The 18,913-nt window shown below is 43.0% G+C and overlaps 2 protein-coding genes across 2 annotated transcripts in view; both read left to right on the top strand.

Annotated features, from left to right (window-relative positions):
• LOC116097908 (histocompatibility antigen 60b-like) overlaps positions 1–1,603 on the top strand; it is a 13,537-nt gene extending 11,934 nt beyond the window's left edge. Inside the window, exon 5 of the mRNA XM_031380739.1 lies at positions 1,548–1,603. Coding sequence (XP_031236599.1) covers positions 1,548–1,603 — 56 coding nt within the window. The remainder of the gene's footprint in view (positions 1–1,547) is intronic.
• An 8,488-nt stretch (positions 1,604–10,091) lies between these two features.
• Positions 10,092–18,620, top strand: LOC116097907 (retinoic acid early-inducible protein 1-epsilon-like; the record flags this gene model as incomplete). The annotated part of the gene is given in 5 exon segments (XM_031380738.1): positions 10,092–10,182; positions 17,210–17,470; positions 17,734–17,841; positions 17,844–17,996; positions 18,561–18,620. Coding segments are annotated over 5 exon segments (673 nt in total), but the record flags the coding sequence as incomplete, so codon positions are not given.
• Positions 18,621–18,913: the final 293 nt, after the last annotated feature.

Here is an 18,913-nt window from a genome sequence, read left to right as displayed (position 1 = left end):
GGCCAGCCCTTAGGACAAAATGATCAGAATGAGCAGACTACTCAAGGAGTTGGCACTGTGGGGCAGTCTTGTAGTCCCAGCACTCAGGAGGCTGATGCAGGAGGATCACCAAGTTCAAGGTCAGCCTGGGTGGCATAGTCATGTATTGTCATAAGATCAAAGAAAAGAACAAAATCCATTTGTTTAACTTGGTCACTTCTCTTAGCCACAATGTAGTGCATGTAAAACTATAATTTCAATGTCTCTGTCCTCTGAAGTTGAAGTCACCTGTGTCTATGCAGGTAAAGTGAGCTAAGTGCTCACCACTGACATTGTTAGATTTGCCAAATACAGTCTAGAGTCAAAATACAGACTTGGGATGAAGATTGCCAATCTGTTAATTATTTAATGTTATAACATTTTTTTCTTATAAGCAAAGTTTGATACATTTTTTGTTAGGTGAAATATCAGATATTTAAGTCAATATAATTATTTTTGGCTAACACATTGCATAAAAATTTTTAACTCTAATGATATATTTTGTCAGACTTACAATTCTTGTTCATGGAAAGGTGAAACAGGAGGATTGCTACAAGAGTTCAAGCGTGTAGTGGAGTATATAATACGATCAAGACCAGCTTGGGGAATAAAGTGAATCTTTTCCCACAAGGAACAAAGACATGAAAGAAAAAGACCAGCAAAGACAGAAACACTGCTATATTTTGCTAATCTTTCATATTGGCTGATTTTTCAAGTTTCCTGTTTTTATTTTTTTATTCACAGTCTTTGTTTCACTACACTTACAACTTGAGAAACATCTGAACTATTATCATATGAGAGCTTAGAGTGTTGAAAGATCTAGAAGGAAAAAATGAAAGAGAAAAGAATTGGATAACTGAGTTGCATGGTCTGTGATGTTGGGGAGTGTCTGAGAAAAGAAGTAGAGTGGGGTGCTGCAGCTGATGCCCAGGAGCACCCAGTAATCCACTCCTTTTTTTCCTAGGTGCTCTCTGCTGCCCCTCTTCCTCTGCAGTCCTCATCTCCAGCTATAATTGGGTGACTCTTCAACATATTCCTGTGTCTTCTCCAGCAAAGGAAACATATTTCTGATGACATCTCAGAAATCTGTGCTGTTGACTTCAGACCAGACTGGTGGGAACCCATGAGACTGGTGGCTGTCAGAGCCTCATGCACCAGGGCATCAGAGTGCACTAGGCTGTTGCCTTAGGGACTTTCTCTTACTCTGTTCCTTTTTCTTTCTCACTCTTACATGATAGCATTGTGGGGATCAAGCTGGGAGTGGCTCTAAATTACTCCTCAGTGTAAAAAACAGGACTTGCACTGGGTGACTCTGTTTTACAGTCAGCAGTTGGCTCCCTTCTGAGTGCAATGCAGATGTTGGGTAACATGACACCTCATTTTCTACACAGACACATGTCAGCCCAGAACCATCCATGATAGAAAGGCTGATAATTACTTTAATCCCCAAAGTAAAAATATGTCACCTGTACTCTTATCAAGATAGGTTGGAAGCAGTGAGCATATGTGCATATCAAACAATATCAGAGAAACAACTCTAAGGATTTATCTCACCTTCCCCATGACTTCTGAAGAGGCCACCTAACCTTGCTATGGTCATGGTCCCCACAAACTTGCCATCTGTCTGTTTGTGTGTCAAGGAATGTGCAGGCAGAGAACTCCTGACCATCTTAAGGCTTCAGCTCCGTCCACACAGCTAACGCCTCCTACTTTAATCACTGTCTGACAGTTCATCTGCTGCTCCATGCAATGTGGGTCTGCCTCTCACCTGCTGGATCCTGGGATGTTGCACCTCACCTCTGCAGTTCACTCAGTCCTGAGGTCTGGTGCAGCCCTGCAGCCCTGCAGCTCTCCACTAGCTTCCTTGACAGCTCCTCTACCCACCTGCACTGAGTCTGTCTCTGCCTCTACTCTGGTCTTTGTGAACTCTACTGGCAACTCTTTCACTCTTTAATGTCATTCTGTGATCTAAGTACATATGATAACTGTGTGATGTATAATGTGTAATCTGAGAGTTTATATAGTATTTCAGACTAGAGTAAAAGAGCAAGGGACTGGCCAGTCATCAAAGGTAATTAGGACTACATGTCAATTCAAGTCAGTGAATTGGATGGAGCTGGATAATTTAGACATATATGTGAGCACCTGACTTCCTGGGATAGTTCACTGACTCAGGATTTCACTCACAATATTATAATCGTCTAGTGAGTAAACTGTCCAGTGGCAGTGAAATCAGAAATACACACTGGTTTTAAACAAATGAAATGTTGAAAGAAATTCACCATCCCCACCAAACCCTGGTCAACAGAGATTAAGCTTGGCCCAGTGCCTGTTTCACACCACAGTGTAACCTCACACTGTTAAGGGCGAGATCTGAACAGTGTGTTAAGAACAGGGGAGCCTTCTGTCCAGCTTCTCAGGAGCAGCGGGTTAGAAAAAAATAAATAATAAAGCAGAAAGGAAGGGAGCAAACCTCAGATCACACATCGATGATTGTTAATGTATACGATGGGTATATCGCTATACTATACTACGAACTTATACTGTTCGAGAGAAAACTAAGAAAAATGTTAACGTCCATAAGAAAGATGAATAACAGACTAAGGAAAAGCTAAATCCTCAGAAGGTGATGCCTCTAGGGACACACAGGACCACAGAGCCTGATTATGAACACGTGACAATAACAGTCCTAGACTAGTCGGCACTGCCATGCCAGGAACTACTGGGCGCATGGTATAGACATAGAAATGTTACATTCAGCAACTGAAAATTATATATACATTTTGGTAAGGAACAAGCAACAACGAGACAGCTCTGTCATATAATGCTTGCCCCTTACAAGCATGAGCACCTGAGTTCCCTCCTCAGAACCCATGCACACTGTGCTGGCACATTCTTGTAATCCCAGGGCAGGAGACAGTGAGAGAGAAGTGCATCTCTATGGCTCCATCATCAGCCAGAGTAGTTGAATTGGTGAGTTCCAGGACAGACTGCCTCAAAACACAGTGTGCATGGCATCCTGAGGAGTGACATCCAAAGGTAACGCATAGTAGTCTCCATACGTATGAGTATATTAACGAGCATGCACACATGTGTATATATACACACGAAAAAATAGACACTGTGGACCCAAACACAGTTAGTGACTTCTCCAGAGGCAATATTCCTGAGAGGGAATGGGCATTTTTAATACTAGCTATGTGATATTACCTGGCCTTGTCTTCTGGGCCATTTTTATGTTCGTATTTTATTAGATAAGAGGGAAACTGCTCACATCTTCTTAGTTAATAGTTTTCATAGAACTATTGTTCTGACCTTTGTTTCCAGGAGTGAGTAGGATTCGCCTTCTAATTGTGTGAGGTATCATGAAGAGCTGAGTGAGACCCCAAGCAGTAGATTCTGGTTATTAAAAGTGAATATTTTGGTTTTATTTTAAAGGGAGGGATTCTTTGTGTCTGTAGTGTTGCCCTGAAAGTTGGGCAGATCATGTCATAGATAAATGATGCAGATGCCTTCCTTTGGGCTGTATTGCTGAGAATGGGGTATTGAGAGTCCTGTTCATGACTGCTGAGCTCTCATAGAGTCATAAAACCATAAAACTTAAGAAGGAATTGACCTACAATTTGGAGAGGGGGAGGGTGGTTGTTGCATGAGGTTGGAGGTCAGATTTTGACATCACTCAGAGGTCAAGTGTTCCTTGGTGCTGACAGATGTTTGGTGTGGATGGTAGTGATAGATAGCTCTACCACAACGCTATTTCCATCTCAGTGGCTTCTAATCTACAGGATATAAATCATACTGAAAGATTAAGTGAGACCAGCCAGAGACACCACAGAATTAAAACAAGGAATACGTTGTGAGCAGGAATAAAGAATTGTAACCCACAGTGATTAAATCAGCCTTTGGAGGTTTCAGGACAGGCAGGAGGTGTGACAATAGTGACTGAGGAGGACAAGAAATTCCAGAAATGTAGAAGTAACCTGACTTAAGGCTTCATAACCTGGCATAAGGGCCTCAGATTGAATCCTGCTGTAATTTAGGCTTCTTATTCTCCTGGAAGTAATAAAACCCTGAACACAGCAACCTCCGCATGTTTTGTGTTTTACAAGTGAGTTTAGATGTACAACGTTATCAAGTCTTCCATTGTCATTGGCTAATGTGCTTTTTCACATCCAGCCTCAATAACTTGGTTACATTGGTCATATAATGCTGATATTTCCTTTTTTCTTCACAAATTTGAACTGTGCAATGTGTTAGATTTGCTTGCATCTCAAGAATTAAAGGAAATTTGAACTAAGCTTGCATATTCTCTTGCTTCCTTATTAGCTAACCTTAGTTAAACACTTTGGGGGAGGGACATTATCATGTAAACATTCCCACATAGCATCTACCTCAAGGTGGAAAACAGATACATCAGATAAAATACTGAGGGTACAGCTGTGCCTAGCCACAAACCAGTACTCATACACACATAATAAGTGCACTTTCTCTCTCTCAAAACATTTCACATGTGAACAGGAGTTCACAGAAAGACCTCAACCTACAAAACTTACTTGACTAAGTAGATCTTCAATGATGTGAGAAGCTGAATGCCATAGGTCTCAAGATATATTGTCTTGGGCCATCGTTAGCCTGCTTAGGGTCCACTTATTGCCTTCCTCCTTATATAACATAACATTCTAGTGGCTACGAGATACATCCTTATAGTTCATGAATAGACCTTCCAGATTTCCCTAACCCAATAGCTAAGGATTTTATTAGATAACGTCTGAGGCCCACAGTTGGAGTTTCCCAGCCTGGCTATAACCCATCTGCCTGATGTACCCACCTATGTACTACAAAGGTAATTGATTCATGACTTCCTTGTGTCTTTCTATTAAAAGTTCATAAATTGCTGCCAGGTAAAATGGAGGGTAACCTAAATCTGTGGTCACCCTGATAGACTGGCCATGGTCTTTCAAGTTGGTCTCCAGAAAAAAGTGTTTTTTACCCACTTAAGGGATAGTTTTCCCTTTTTACACATGGAAGCAAATCTCAGCACTGTAATAGAAAACATGAAGACCATATACCATTTTCATCAAAGTGCACCCTCAATAGGGACAAAGTGGAACATAGGGAACTCAGGCACAGAGCTCAAGTAGAACCTTAAAAGGAGGTGACAGTGAAGTCAAGGAACAAAGTGAAGCTTCTTAGGGTGACTTGGGTTAGAAAATAAAGCTCCTTTAGTATTGGCAGGAGATGTTTGAGGGGAGAAGGACAGCTTCTAATTGTTCCCCAAGTTCCTGTACAATGTTCTGCAGTAAGGGTGAGGGAAAGCCTACATCTAAGCAGCAAAAGGAGCATATGAGAGGACCCTGCAGGCTGAGGCTGAGGGGAAGGAGAAAAACAAAGGAGGTAAGAGGGTGGTGGACTGGAAACAAGTGTCAAGCAGAGGGAGGCTGGCTGCAAAGAAGCCTGAGTTTGAGCAGGGTTTGGTGGGAGGATCTGCTGGGGTGCACAGGGGAGGCCTCTCACACCTGAGGATCCTGTCACACAGCCAGGAAGGCTTAGCTATAAGGATCACAGAATCCTTGCCTGAATCATCATGGAAAGGTGTGATTGCAGATACAGATGGTGTGCCATCAGCAAGCCAGTTCTCTGAGTTTGAGAATGGGTTCTAAAGAAAAACTGTGTTACAAAGAAAATAAGTGTTTTCTGTAGGATAGTCTGAGCATCAAATGGAGCCAGTTTTTGGGAATACATCCTGTGGTGAGTTAGAAGGCACTATGGCCAACAGACAGAGTTGGCTCCACTTGAGATATAACCTTGAGCCTGAAAGTGTCCACTGGGCTGCCAGATCCAGTCTCTCTACCATTGCTCATGAACCATGGCTCCTTTCTGGGCATCCTAAGAGAAGAACTCTCCCGGAACACTGCACAGAAACTCAGTTTCACTGAAGAGATGAACTGAGCAGATGGATTGGCAGACTGACATCAAACATGTACTCTGGACACTTGCAATCTGAAACGGACCACAAGTCAGCTCTGAGGGTGTGCTGCTGAGTTTTATGTCAGTTGCTCACAAGATGGACTTGCTAGAGTGGAGGGAGCTTCTCCTGAAAAATAATGCTGTTATAGTATTGAATGGAAGGCGATCCTATAAGGCATTGACTAATTTAATAATTGATGTGGAAGGGCCCAGAAAATTGTTGGTCAGGCCCTCATTGGAATGGTGGTCCTGGGTTCTGTAAGAAAGCAGACTGAGTTCGCAAAGGAGAGCAAGGGAGTAAGCCGCACTCCTCTTCAGCCCTCTCCTGAACTTTGGCCTCTGTTTTAGTTTCTGCTTGAGGTCCTGTCCTGACTTGCTTCAGTGATAGATTATGACGTGGAAGTCTAAGCCAAATGAAACTTTGCATTCCCAACTTGCTTTTGTCATGGTGTTTCATCACAGCAATAGTAACCTCAACTAGAACAGAAATTGGTACAGGATTATCCCTCCCCTTGATGCACTGTCTTTCTACTGGAGATGGACTCTACAAGTTCCCTCTCCTCACCATTGGACATTTCATCAAAGGGGTCTCTCCCTTTGAGTTCCGGGGGCCTCTCACCTCCCAGGTCTCTGGTATATTCTAGAGGGCCCCTCCATGCAGACCCTAAGGGAACACAAATGCCAGTCCATGCTACTATGCCTGCAAAACTCTCAATCATCATAGCTAAGAAACCAAAATATTCCATGACAAAAGCCCTAACAGCACAGTTAACAGTGAGGCTGAAACCAGACAAGTGTGCACTCTCACAGCCTGTGCTCAGTATGGTACTAGCGGTCCTAGCTAATTGGGACTAAAACAAACTAAAATGCTTCCAGACTGGACATGCAGTAAACTTAGAAAGCACTGAACAGTCCAGCAAATGATCTTAGGAGTAACCAACTGAGTATAAACATATAGGATAAAATAACATCAGGAAGCATACAAAACTCTCAGTTGTCTTTGTACACACTAACAACTATGATGTGAAAATCAAATTCAGAGAACTGCTTCACTGTCAGCAAGAGCAAACATCTCAGCCAAGGGGTGAAAGATCTGAGATGGAGAACTGTAGAGACATGAAAGAGACTGCAAAGGTCACAAATATTCAGAAACAGACCTGTGGTCACTGATTGAAAGAACTAAAATATTCACACTAATCAAAATGACCTACAGAGTTTGTGTGATCTCTCTTAAAATCTCAATTGTATTCCCCATAGAGAAACAATGACAAGTATGCAAGCTCACACTGAAATATTAAAGCCTCCATATACTAAAAATATTTCTTAATTTTTATGTGTATTTATTTTATTGTATGTATATGAGTGTTTTGCTCATATGTGTGCCTGTGCCCCACATTGTTGTCTATGGTTGTCAGCCATCACGTGATTACTGGGTCTTGAAGCAGAGTCTTTTGCCAGAGCAAGTGTTCTTAATGGCTGAACCATCTCTTCAGCTGCATTCAAAATATTTTGAGAATGAACACAGTAGCAAAGGGACCATGAACAGAAGATCAGGTATTGTGTCACAGTGACAGAGACTGGGAAATAGCTCATTACCATCCAGTGCTGTGTCCTCAGCTTGGTCTCTTGTAGAATATATACAGCACTCTGACACTTCAGCAGCTGTAAAGTGAACTGGTTTATTTAAATGAACAATAGATGTTAACAGGCCAGGCATTTCTCCAAAATAATATATGAGCAGCCAACATGTCACTGATCACAAGGAAAATGCAAGCCAAAATCTTAAAGAGGGCTAGGCAGAAAACTCAGTGGGAAAGAACTTGCTGCTCAAGCCCAAGGACCTGAAGTGAGCTCTCCAGTACTCATGTAAAAGCCAAGCATGGTGGTATGTAACCCCAGCACTGTTGGGCAGAGACAGGTAAATTTTGGGAACTCAATGGAGTACAAATCTAGCTGAAATGCCAAAGTCCAGGTTCACTGAGAGATTATACCTTCAAAACAAAGGGGACAGAAATATTTTCATCTTTGTAAGGAATTGGAATCAGGGACTTGATCAACAACCTCAGTCTAGAAATAGTTTACACAGTGTGTGAGAATTAAAAAGAGAGAACTCTAATAAATTCTCAAAACTGTGTTGTCCTTTATGATATCAAGAGAATAGAAGGAGTGAGCTTTTAGAATTGTATCCTTGAACCAGAAAAATGAGAGTCTTGGCTACTAAGGAGTGTCTCAGAGTAAGAAAGCAGAGGTCAAAGACAGACCAAATGATGTAACAGTGGTGGATAAATGCATGTGACAGCTGTGGACAAATTATTTGGAAAGTCAGCAAAGAGGAACTCCCAAGAGAAAAGAAACCTCTTGGGAAATGCTTCCAGAGTGAGTTCTAGGACACATAGGATTCATACCTGGGTCTCTGGGCAGACATGATCACCAACACAGAGAGCTGAGGATAATAAAAGACCCTGTGACCTAAAGCAAGGTGCATGGAACCTTGGATCCACACACAAGGTTAATCTCTATCCTGTAAACACACACACACACACACACACACACACACACACACACACCTTTACAAATATACAGTTCACCTGCAAAACAGACTCAAAAAAAAAAGTGATCCACACCTGATCTGCCAGGGATCTGGACATTTCCCATGCACAAGCTTGATCTACAACAGAAGGAAAAAAATTCATTTATTTTTATCTCATTGCATGAGTGTTTTCTCTCTGTGTTTCCACACCATGTGTATGCAGTGTGTGCAGAGGGCAGAAGCCTGCCTGGAATCCCCTGGAGCAGCAGTCACAGAAGGTTGTGAGCCATTCTATGAGTGCTGGAAATAAGACCTGGGTCCCCCAAAAGGGCAGTGTGTGCTCTGAACTTCTGAGCATCACTTCAGGCCCCAGAAGCTGCTTCTAATTGGAAGGAATCTGTCATTGCAGAACTTTCCAGAAGGTCTTAGATTCCCTTCTCACAGAGCTTAGAAGAAAACAGCCAGCCTTCCTTCCCCAGGAGACCGGAATTGGCTGGGGCCGGGGAGGGGTTAGGGGTTGGGGCAAGAGCTGAGGGCAGAGAAAATGGGTGGGAGAAGGAGGAGTTGGAGATGGGACTAAGGAGAGTTGGGGAAGGGAGGCAGTGGGACAACAAATATTTGAGGGTACAAAAGACTTGGGGTGATAGAGAAGGGGCAAATGATGGAGGAGAAATGAGACAGAAGAGGGGAAGCGCAGTGGGAAGTAAGGAAGAGCTGCCTGGAGGTCTCAGAGGATCCCAGAAAGGATAGTCTAGAGGAGACTGGGGGTGTTTGTGAAGCTAGAGAAGAATCAGGGGAAGTGACTAGAGAGCAAAGATTTGGTGATCACAGGAACTCCTCTTGGCACTCATGCCTGTGGGCGTGGCCCCGCCACAGCTCAAGGAACCAACTTTATTCTTTCTTTGCCTTTTGTAACCCTCCTGGTTTGAGACCTGCCTCGGATAGCCACACCTCTCTGCCCATCTCCTGCTATTCGACATGCCTCCAACCTGGTTCCAGTTACATTCAAAAGCTCCACCCCCACAAAGTAACAAGGAAGTCTCTGATTGGACTATCACACTGACTTATTTTGGGGGAAGTGGTTTTTGCCCCAGATATTTTACCTGTTGGGGGAACAAAGGATGGGCATTAAATTCAAGATGGCTGAACAGTAAAGTCTGCTGTCTAATTTTTACCCTTCCACGTGGGTAGGTATTTCTGTGGCCACTGTCTCCTATCTCCTTCTGTCTCTTCCTATCTATTTCTAACTCCTATTTCCAGAAGAACCCTTTCTTTAATGTTGGTGCTGGAAGCCAACAGCCTTTCCTGACATTGTTGCCAAGAGCCCCTGAGGGAGCAACTGTTGGTGAGTGAGAGGAAGAAGGGCCCATGTATGCAGAGGTCAGAAGCCTGCCTGGAATCCCCTGGAGGGATTGAAAAGCCCTGAACAATGGGACTGTTCACAGTTGTAACAAGACCTGAATTCACAGCCAGGTGCTTGGAACTCTTGCTTCAGTCTGAGCTGGGGCCACAGCCTGGGACATGCTAAACTTCTCCATTCTCCCTACAGCCCCAGTTACCTCTGTCAGGAGGAATCATGGCCAAGACAGCAGCCACCAAGCACAATAATTCTCTAATTCAAAGGCTTTCAATTCTACTGAGCTGTGGATATGCCATGCTACTGGCTGGTGAGTTCCCAGGGCCTCCATGGAGCAGGGTTGGTACATGGCACAGGATGTGGCTTAAGTCAGGAAGTTCCCAGGCCTGGGGTACCAGAAGCTCTCCAGGGCGTGCGTCCCTTTCCTCAGTCCAGCACACAGAGACTGGAACCCTGGCTCTCCCAGTCCCAGGCTTCAGTGATTGAGGAAGTTAAGGGTGAAGTTACAGTGTGAGGGCAGGGCAGGAATGAAGAGCCCAGGGGGCAGAAGGAGCACCTGGTGATGCCCTCAGCACCATCTGGGTCTGTAGGAAGCCTAAAACCCAGTCACCAGGACTGGGTATGTATTTGACCTTTCTTCCCACCTTCCTATGGTACTTTTCCAGGAGATCACAACAGATGCTTCCAGGGACAAGGCAGCCACCACCACTCTCTGTCTTTACCCCCTCTATCCTTTTTTTTCTTAGTCATTTTTTCTTTCTTTTTATTGGATATTTTCTTTATTTACATTTCAAATTATATCTCCTTTCCTGTTTTCCCCTCTGGAAAAAAACAAAACAAAACACCCTGTTCCCTTCCCCCTCCGGCTCACCAACCCACACTCTCCTGATTCCTGGCCCTGGAATTCCCCTGCACTGGGGCATTATAAAACCTTCACAGGGCCAAGGGCCTCTCCTCACCTTGATGCTAGGTCATCCTCTGCTATACATATGCTGCTGGAGCCATGAATCTCACCATGTGTACTCTTTGGTTGGTGGTTTGGTCCCTGGGAGCTCTGAGGGTACTAGTTAGTTCATACTGTTGTTTGTCCTAAGGGGCTGCAAACCTCTTCAGCTCCTTGGGTCCTTTCTCTTGCTCCTTCAATGGGGACCTTGTGCTCAGTCCAATGGATGGCTGTGAGCCTCTACTTCTGTATTAGTCAGGCACTGTCAGAGCTTCTCAGGAGACACCTATATCAGGCTCCTGACAGCCAGTACTTGCTGGCATCCACAATAGTGCCTGGATTTGGTGATTGAATAAGGGAAGGATTCCCAGGTGGAGCAGTCTCTGGATTGTCATTCTTTCAGTCTCTGTTTCATACTTTGTGTCTGCAATTCCTTCCATGGGTATTTTGTTCCCCCTTCTAAGAAGTATCCACACTTTGGTTTTCCTTCTTCTTGACTTTCTTGTGGTTTGCGGATTGTATCTTGGGTATTCTGAGCTTCTGGGTTAATATCCACTTATCAGAGAGTGCATACCATGTGTATTCTTTTGTGATTGGGTTACTTCACTCAGGATGATATGCTCCAGATCCATCTATTTGCCTAAGAATTTCATAAAGCCATTGTTTTTAATAGTTGAGTAGTACTCCACTGTGTAGATGTACCACATTTTCTGTATCCATTCCTCTGTTGAGGGACATCTGGGTTGTTTCCAGTTTCTGGCTATTATAAATAAGATTGCTATGAACATAGTTGAGCATGTGTCCTTCTTACATGTTGGGATATCTTCTGGGTATATGCCCAGGAGTGGTATAGCTGGGTCCTCTGGTAGAACTATGTCCAATTTCCGGATGAACCGCCAAACTGATTTTCAGAGTGGTTGTACCAGCTTGCAATCCCACCAGCAATGAAGGAGTGTTCCTCTTTCTCCACAACCTTGCCAGTGTCAGCTGTCACCTGAGTTTTGATCTTAACCATTTTGACTGGTGTGAGGTGGAATCTCAGGGTTGTTTTGATTTGCATTTCCCTGATGGCTAAGAATGTTGAACATTTTTTAGGTGCTTCTCAGCCATTCAGTAGTCATCAGTTGAGAATTCTTTCTTTAGCTCTGTACCCCATTTTTTAATAGGGTTATTTGTTTCTCTGTAGTCTAACTTCTTGAGTTCTTTATATATATTAGATATTAGCCCTCTATCAGATATAGGATTGGTAAAGATTTTTCCCCAATCTGTTGATTTGCCATTTTGTCCTTTGCCTTACAGAAGCTTTGCAATTTAGTGAGGCCCTATTTGTCAATTCTTGATCTTAGAGTGTAAGGTACTGGTGTTTTGTTCAGAAAATTTTCCCCTGTGCCCACATGCTCAAGGCTCTTCCCCACTTACTTTTTTATTAGTATCAGTGTATCTATTTTTATGTGGAGGTCCTTGATCCACTTGGACTTGAGCCTTGTACAAAGAGATAGGAATGGCTTAATTTACATTCTTCTACATGCTTACTGCTAGTTGATCCAGCATTTGTTCAAAATGCTGTCTTTTTTCCACTGGATGGTTTTAGCTCCTTTTTCAAAGATCTAGTGACCGTAGGTATGTGGGTTCATTTCTGGGTTGTTAATTCTATCCCATTAATCCACCTGCCTGTCACTGTGCCAATATCATGCATTTTTTATTGCAATTGCTCTGTGGTAAAGCTTAGGGTCAGGGAAGATGATTCCACCACAACTTCTTTTATTGTTGAGAATAGTTTTCATTATCCTAGTTTTTTTGTTATTCCAGATGAATTTGCAAATTGCTCTTTCCAAGTCTGTGAAGAATTGAGTTGGAATTTTGATGGTCATTTTTACTATATTAATCTGCCTGTCTATGAGCATGGGAGATATTTCCATCTTCTGAGATCATCTTCAATTTCCTTCTTCAGAGACTTGAAGTTCTTGTCATACAGATCTTTTACTTGCTTAGTTAGAGTCACACCAAGGTATTTTATATTATTTGTGACTATTGTGAAGGGTGTTGTTTCTCTAATTTCTTTCTCAGCCTGTTTATCCTTTCTGCAGAGGAAGGTCATTGATTTGTTTGAGTTAATTTTATATCCAGCTACTTTGCTGAAGTTGTTTATCAGCTGTAGGAGTTCTCTGGTGGAGTTTTTGGGGTCACTTAAGTATACTATCATGTCATCAGCAAATAGTAATAATTTGACTTCTTCCTTTTCAATTTGTATCCCTTTGATCTCCTTTTATTGTCTAATTGCTCTGGCTAAGACTTCAAGTACAATATTGAATAGGTAGAGAGGTTGGGCAGCCTTGTCTAGTCCCTGATTTCAGTGGGATTGCTTCAAGTTTCTCTCCATTTAGTATGATGTTGGCTACTTGTTTGCTGTATATTGCTTTTACTATGTTTATATATGGGCTTTGAATTCCTGATCTTTCCAAGACTTTTATCATGAAGGAATGTTGGATTTTTGTCAAATGCTTTCTCAGCATCTAACGAGATGATCATATGGTTTTTTTCTTTGAATTTGTTTATATAGTGGATTACGTTGATGGATTTCCGTATATTGAACCATCCCTGCATCCCTGGGATGAAGCCTACTTGATTATGATGGATGATCATTTTGATGTGTCCTTGGATTTGGTTTGCAAGAATTTTATTGAATATTTTTGCATCTATATTCATAAGGGAAATTAGTCTGAAGGTCTCTTTCTTTGTTGGGTCTTTGTGTGGCTTAGGTATAAGTGCAACTGTGGCTTCATAGAAAGAATAGGGTAGTGTTCCTTTTCTTTCTATTTTGTGGAATAGTTTGAAGAGAATTTGTATTAGGTCTTCTTTGAATAGAATTCTGCATTAAAACCATCTGATCCAAAAAAAACAACAAAACAAAGAAAAAACTTGGCTTTTTTTTTTTTTTTTTTGGTTGAGAGACTTTTATTAACTGCTGCTATTTCTTTAGGGTTTTTGAACTGTTTAGATGGTTTATCTGATCCTAATTTAACTTTGGTACCTGGTATCTGTCTAGAAAATTGTCCATTTCATCAAGATTTTCCAGTGTTGTTGAGTATAGGCTTTTGTGCTACGAACTAATGATTTTTTGCATTTCCTCAGTTTCTGTTGTTATGTCTCCCTTTTCAGTTCTGATTTTGTTAATTTGGATAGTGTCTCCATGCCATTTGGTTAGTCTGGTTAAGGGTTTATCTATCTTGTTGATTTTCTCAAAGAACCAATTCCTAGTTTTGCTGATTCTTTGTATAGTTCTTTTTGTTTCTACTTGGTTGATTTCAGTTCTGAGTTTGATTATTTCCTGCTGTCTACTGCTTTGGCTTTTTGCATTTTCTTTGACTGTGGTGTCAATGTTTTCTATTGTATCTTCTGCACCTGAGATTCTCTCTTCTATCTCTTGTATTCTGTTGGTGATGCTTGCATCTCTGACTCCTCATCACTTTCTATCTCCAGGGTAATCTCCCTTTGTGAATTCTTTATTGTTTCTGCTTCCATTTTTAGATCCTGGATGGTTTTGTTCAACTCCTTCACCTGTTTGGTTGTATTCTTGTAATTCTTTAAGGGATTTTTATGTTTCCTCTTTAAAGGCTTCTACCTGTCTGTGTTCTCCTGTATTTCTTTAAGGGAGTTATTTATGTCCTTCATAAAGTCCTCTATCATCATATGAGAAGTGATTTTAGATCTGAATCTTGCTTTTCCTGTGTGTGATGGGCTATCCAGGACTTGCTATAGTGGGAGAACTGGGTTCTGATGATGTCAAGTAACCGTGGTTTATGTTGCTTATGTTCTTGAGCTCACCTCTTGCTATCTGGTTATCTGGTTATCTGTAGTGCTATCTGTACTCACTGTCTCTGACTGGAGCCTGTCCCTCCTGTTATCTTGAGTGTGTCAGAACTCCTCAGAATCCAGCTGTTTCTGTGATCCTGTGATCCAGATATCCTGGGTGTAAGAGCTCCTGGGAGTCAAGCTTCCTCTGCGTGTTGTGGGACTTGTTGCGGAGCTGACATCCAGGTCTGCTCAGGGCACTGGCTCAGACCGGAAGTAACTCATGCCACTGGCCGGATGGGGGTTCCGGCGTCCCTGGATCCCTGGGATTCCCAGTTACTCCCAGTTTGGGGCAGGTGTTGTGGCCTCCTCACCTATGATCCTGGGCATGTTAGAGAACCTGGGCTTCCAGGTTCCTCTGAGTGCTGTGGGATTGGGTGCAGACCTAGCGCCCAAGGTCTACTCAGGGTCCCACTCAGACTGTAATGAACCAGTGCCACTGCCCCCTCCTTCTTTTGAATGTTTTAAGGTTTCACACTATCCGCACACTAGAATCTGATGCAATCCTTTCTCTCCTTTTCTTTCAAATGTAAGGATTACAGGTGTGTGATACCAGGCTCAGCTTCAATGGCCACATGGCTCATCAGCCACCACCCTTCCCTGCCCATCTAGCCTTCCCCACTTTCCCAACCACAGAATGCCTTTTACCCCATCAGGGAGCAATCTGTGTTCATACCTGAGGAGACCTCAGCGAATCAGGGGCTGGAAAGTCTTGTCCTCTATGGAGGACCCTGGTGATGGTACTGGATGGGGACCTATGGAAGTTGGAAGTTTCAGCCCTTGCTCCCAATGCTTTGTAATCTACCTCCTTGGTAGATGGCATCAGATAATGCTGTTCATTGGGAAGGAGTGGGTTCTTTTGTTTTTATAAATGACAGTTACTAATTTTGTATTTCAATCTAGCAAGCTTTACTGTATGTGTAGCAGATTTGTCCTCAAACCCAGATCAGGGTGTTTCTCATGGAGCAGTATTGGTGCCCATCCCCTCAGAGTGTCTTCAAGAGCACTGTGAAAGCTGGATCTTTCTCATGCAGCAGTGAGTTCTGTGACTTCTGGGTCAGTTAGAAATGGCAGGAGGAGGTCCTGGGTTTAAGACCTCTTATCTCTCCATGGCTGCCCAATAGATTCCTAGGCTTCCATGGAGCATGGAGGTCTCTCCTTGAAGCCTGAGGTGCTTGCTGAGAGAGAGTTGTCGGCAGCTTACTTAACTGACCTTAGTCACTTTCTCTAGATGAGGTAAGACTCACAATCATCTGGCTTCTCCACAAGCCAGGTGATTCTTCAGTTAGGAGCTGGCATGCATTCCAACCATGGCCATTTCCAAGAACCAAAGCCTCAGGGTGACTGATTGTACTGGTTCACAGGACTCTGGGGGTGGGGGAGCAGGGACAAGACTTGCTCTTCATGGGTGTGTTACCTTTGGCTGCCTTCAAGCTATAAGAACAGAGATGAGCATGCACTACTGCAACAATCTGGACTCCAAAGACTTGGATCTTGACATAATTGCTGTATTAGTTATTTTCTATTGCTACAATAAAACACCAGAACCAAGGGCCCATAGAGAAGGAAGGTGTTGTGGGTTTTTAGCTTCAAAGGGGCAAGAGTCCATCACCATCACAGCAGGGAGCAAGGTAGCAGGCAAGCGTGATGGCTGGAACAGCAAGCTGAGAGCCTGTATCATAAACCTCAAGCAAGATGCAGAGATAGAGAAATGGGAATTGAAGAGGTTTTTGGATTCACAGCCACACCCTCAATGATACACTTTCTGAAGCAAGGTCATACCTCCTAATCCTATGCAAACAGCTGCCTAGTGTTTGGATGTGACTGGTGAACTAGGAGGCAAACACCTGAGTCTGTGGAGGACACTGTCCTTTAAACCACTGGATCAGACATTCAAAGTAGCATCTGAGGATCCATTCGGGAGTGACGGGGCAGTAATGAATCAAAACAGAGAGAAGGGTAGGAGAATGGGGTTTCATGGAGGTCACAGACAGGCAGAGATCTCTCCATAAGGATGAGTTAGGTATGGGCTTTAACATGAGAGAACCCGTATCTGATGCCCAACATTGATGTGTGAAGGGGTCCAGTGGGAATGGGGGTGAGCGCTGAGCTCACAGAAGGCAGGTCCCTTTCTATGCCAAGCTGCAGCATTACTCCAGGAGCTTTCCTGAACACCAGGCTCCATGTTGAATTTACCATGTGTTCTATGATGCCTCCTTTCCCTCTATGTGTTCAGCTAGATCTAAGACCCTAAAACACAGATAATATCTGATACACTTTATACCTCAGCACTTGATTAAAGTCACTAAAAGTACTTTTGAGATAAGTCCTCCAGGTAACATGGTGTGTATCTGAGGAGTCCTACCAACCTAAGACAGTCAATGATTGCACAGAAAAGAGGATGCAGAACTGGTGGACATCCTGAATAGAGTCTTCTCTTCCTGACCTTTGCCCTTCCGAAGAATACTTGGGATTACAGAAAACATGAGTCCTATGGCTTTCTTGTCACACTTTGGAACTCATCTGCATATTTCTCTCACAGATGAACACTCTCTTAGTTGCAACTTGACCATCAAGTCTCCTACCTCAGCAGAACATCTCTGGTGTGAAGGACAGTGCTCAGTAGATGGAATGTCTTTCCTTCATTTTAATAATGTAAACAAGACCACGCCTTCGGGTAACCAGGGCAAGATGGCAAATGCCACTGAACTGCAGATGTGTTTGACCCAACATTTGACAGCTTTGGGCCAGGAGTTAAGGGACAAGGTGTCTAACATCAAAGAGGACATTCAGAAGACCAGTGGTAAGTGTGAGATAGAATACAGAGGCAGAGACATTGTCAAGAGAGGATGGGCAGAGCACATGCAAGAATTCAATGGTGACTTTATTTGTGTGAAGGAGCTGAGCATTTGTGGTAGCTTGCAGGCACAGGGTAAACAATGAGTAACAAGAACAAGTCATGTGGAAATGATACTGACACATAAGCTTGTGGAGAAAGACTTGACTGTTGAGGGGGTAATGGATAGATCAGAAGTGAAGAATGATGGTTTTCTTATTAACTTGCAGGTTACCCCCATTTACAGGCCACCATGCTTTGTCAGCAAAGCCAGAAACAAATCATTAGCGCCCGCTGGCTATTCAACATCAGTGAAAAGTACTTCTTCATCTTGGACACATGAATATGAGCTGGAGACCGACTAATGATGTAATAGGAGATATCATGAATGAATGGAAATATGATAGGAATTTAATGAAACATCTTAACTTCTCCATAGCAGAATGCAGTCAGAAACTCAATGAATTCTTAAAGCAGCACAAGGAAAAGCCAAGTAGGTATTACCTAGATTATCAGAAGGCACTTCTGATAATTTGATAGTCTGCATGAGTGATGTCTGAGTAGTGTTCCTGGCTAGGGAGCCATGAATTTGAGGAATCCTCATTCCATCTCACACCCTAGTGTTTCTCATCCCCTGTTAACCAGTTGTCCAGGCTCTATATGGCCTGCTAATGAGCCCCAAGTCTGTCTGCATCACTGTAAACGTCCTGCTTTTTCATCCTCAGGTAGAGCTGCCCTTCCACCCACTCCACCATCACTCCTGAGGGATATATTACATTATTCTGGCACAGTTAAACACCATCAATTTTCCCAGCATCCAGAAAGTGATATCCACAGTACATCCATCAAATTTTGTGGTGGTTTGATAGACATTAACTTCTTTTTGTAATGAAATAAGCTCTGCCAAGATATCCTATAAACAACTCCACTCCTCTCTCTACTCAGGACTTTGTAAAATAGTTCTTACATGTGAGTCTCTCGTGGCTGCCTGCGGAGAGAAGGGGCTGATGGAGGTGTGTTTTTAACTTTATCAAGAACTTTCCTATCTTTTTTTAAGGATCAACATCAATATCACCCCCCAATATCACCCAACCTACATCAACTACACAGCTTCCAAGTATGAGCCACTTTCCTTATAAGGAAGTATTTTTCCCCGTGGGACTCATCTTAATAGTCTTTATTTTTTGCATTTGCATTTACATATGTGTGAAGCGGAACTATTGTCCCCAAGGAGGTAAGGAGCAGTCTGAGCTCTCTTCTGGTTCTTGGTAGGGTTGTTCTGCAGAGGACTTGCAATAGATATCCCACTGGGTACTTGGGAATGGGAATTCTGCTTCCCATGTTGGCATAGGCAGTGCCAGTTACCCAGTGAGCATCTTTCTAGCAACTAAAACTGATCTGATGAGAGTC

This window comes from Mastomys coucha, unplaced genomic scaffold (assembly GCF_008632895.1).
Source record: "Mastomys coucha isolate ucsf_1 unplaced genomic scaffold, UCSF_Mcou_1 pScaffold2, whole genome shotgun sequence".
Taxonomy (NCBI): Eukaryota; Metazoa; Chordata; class Mammalia; order Rodentia; family Muridae; genus Mastomys; species Mastomys coucha.
The sequence above is the reverse complement of the archived record's forward strand: the minus strand, read 5'-3'. Positions and strand labels throughout refer to the sequence as shown.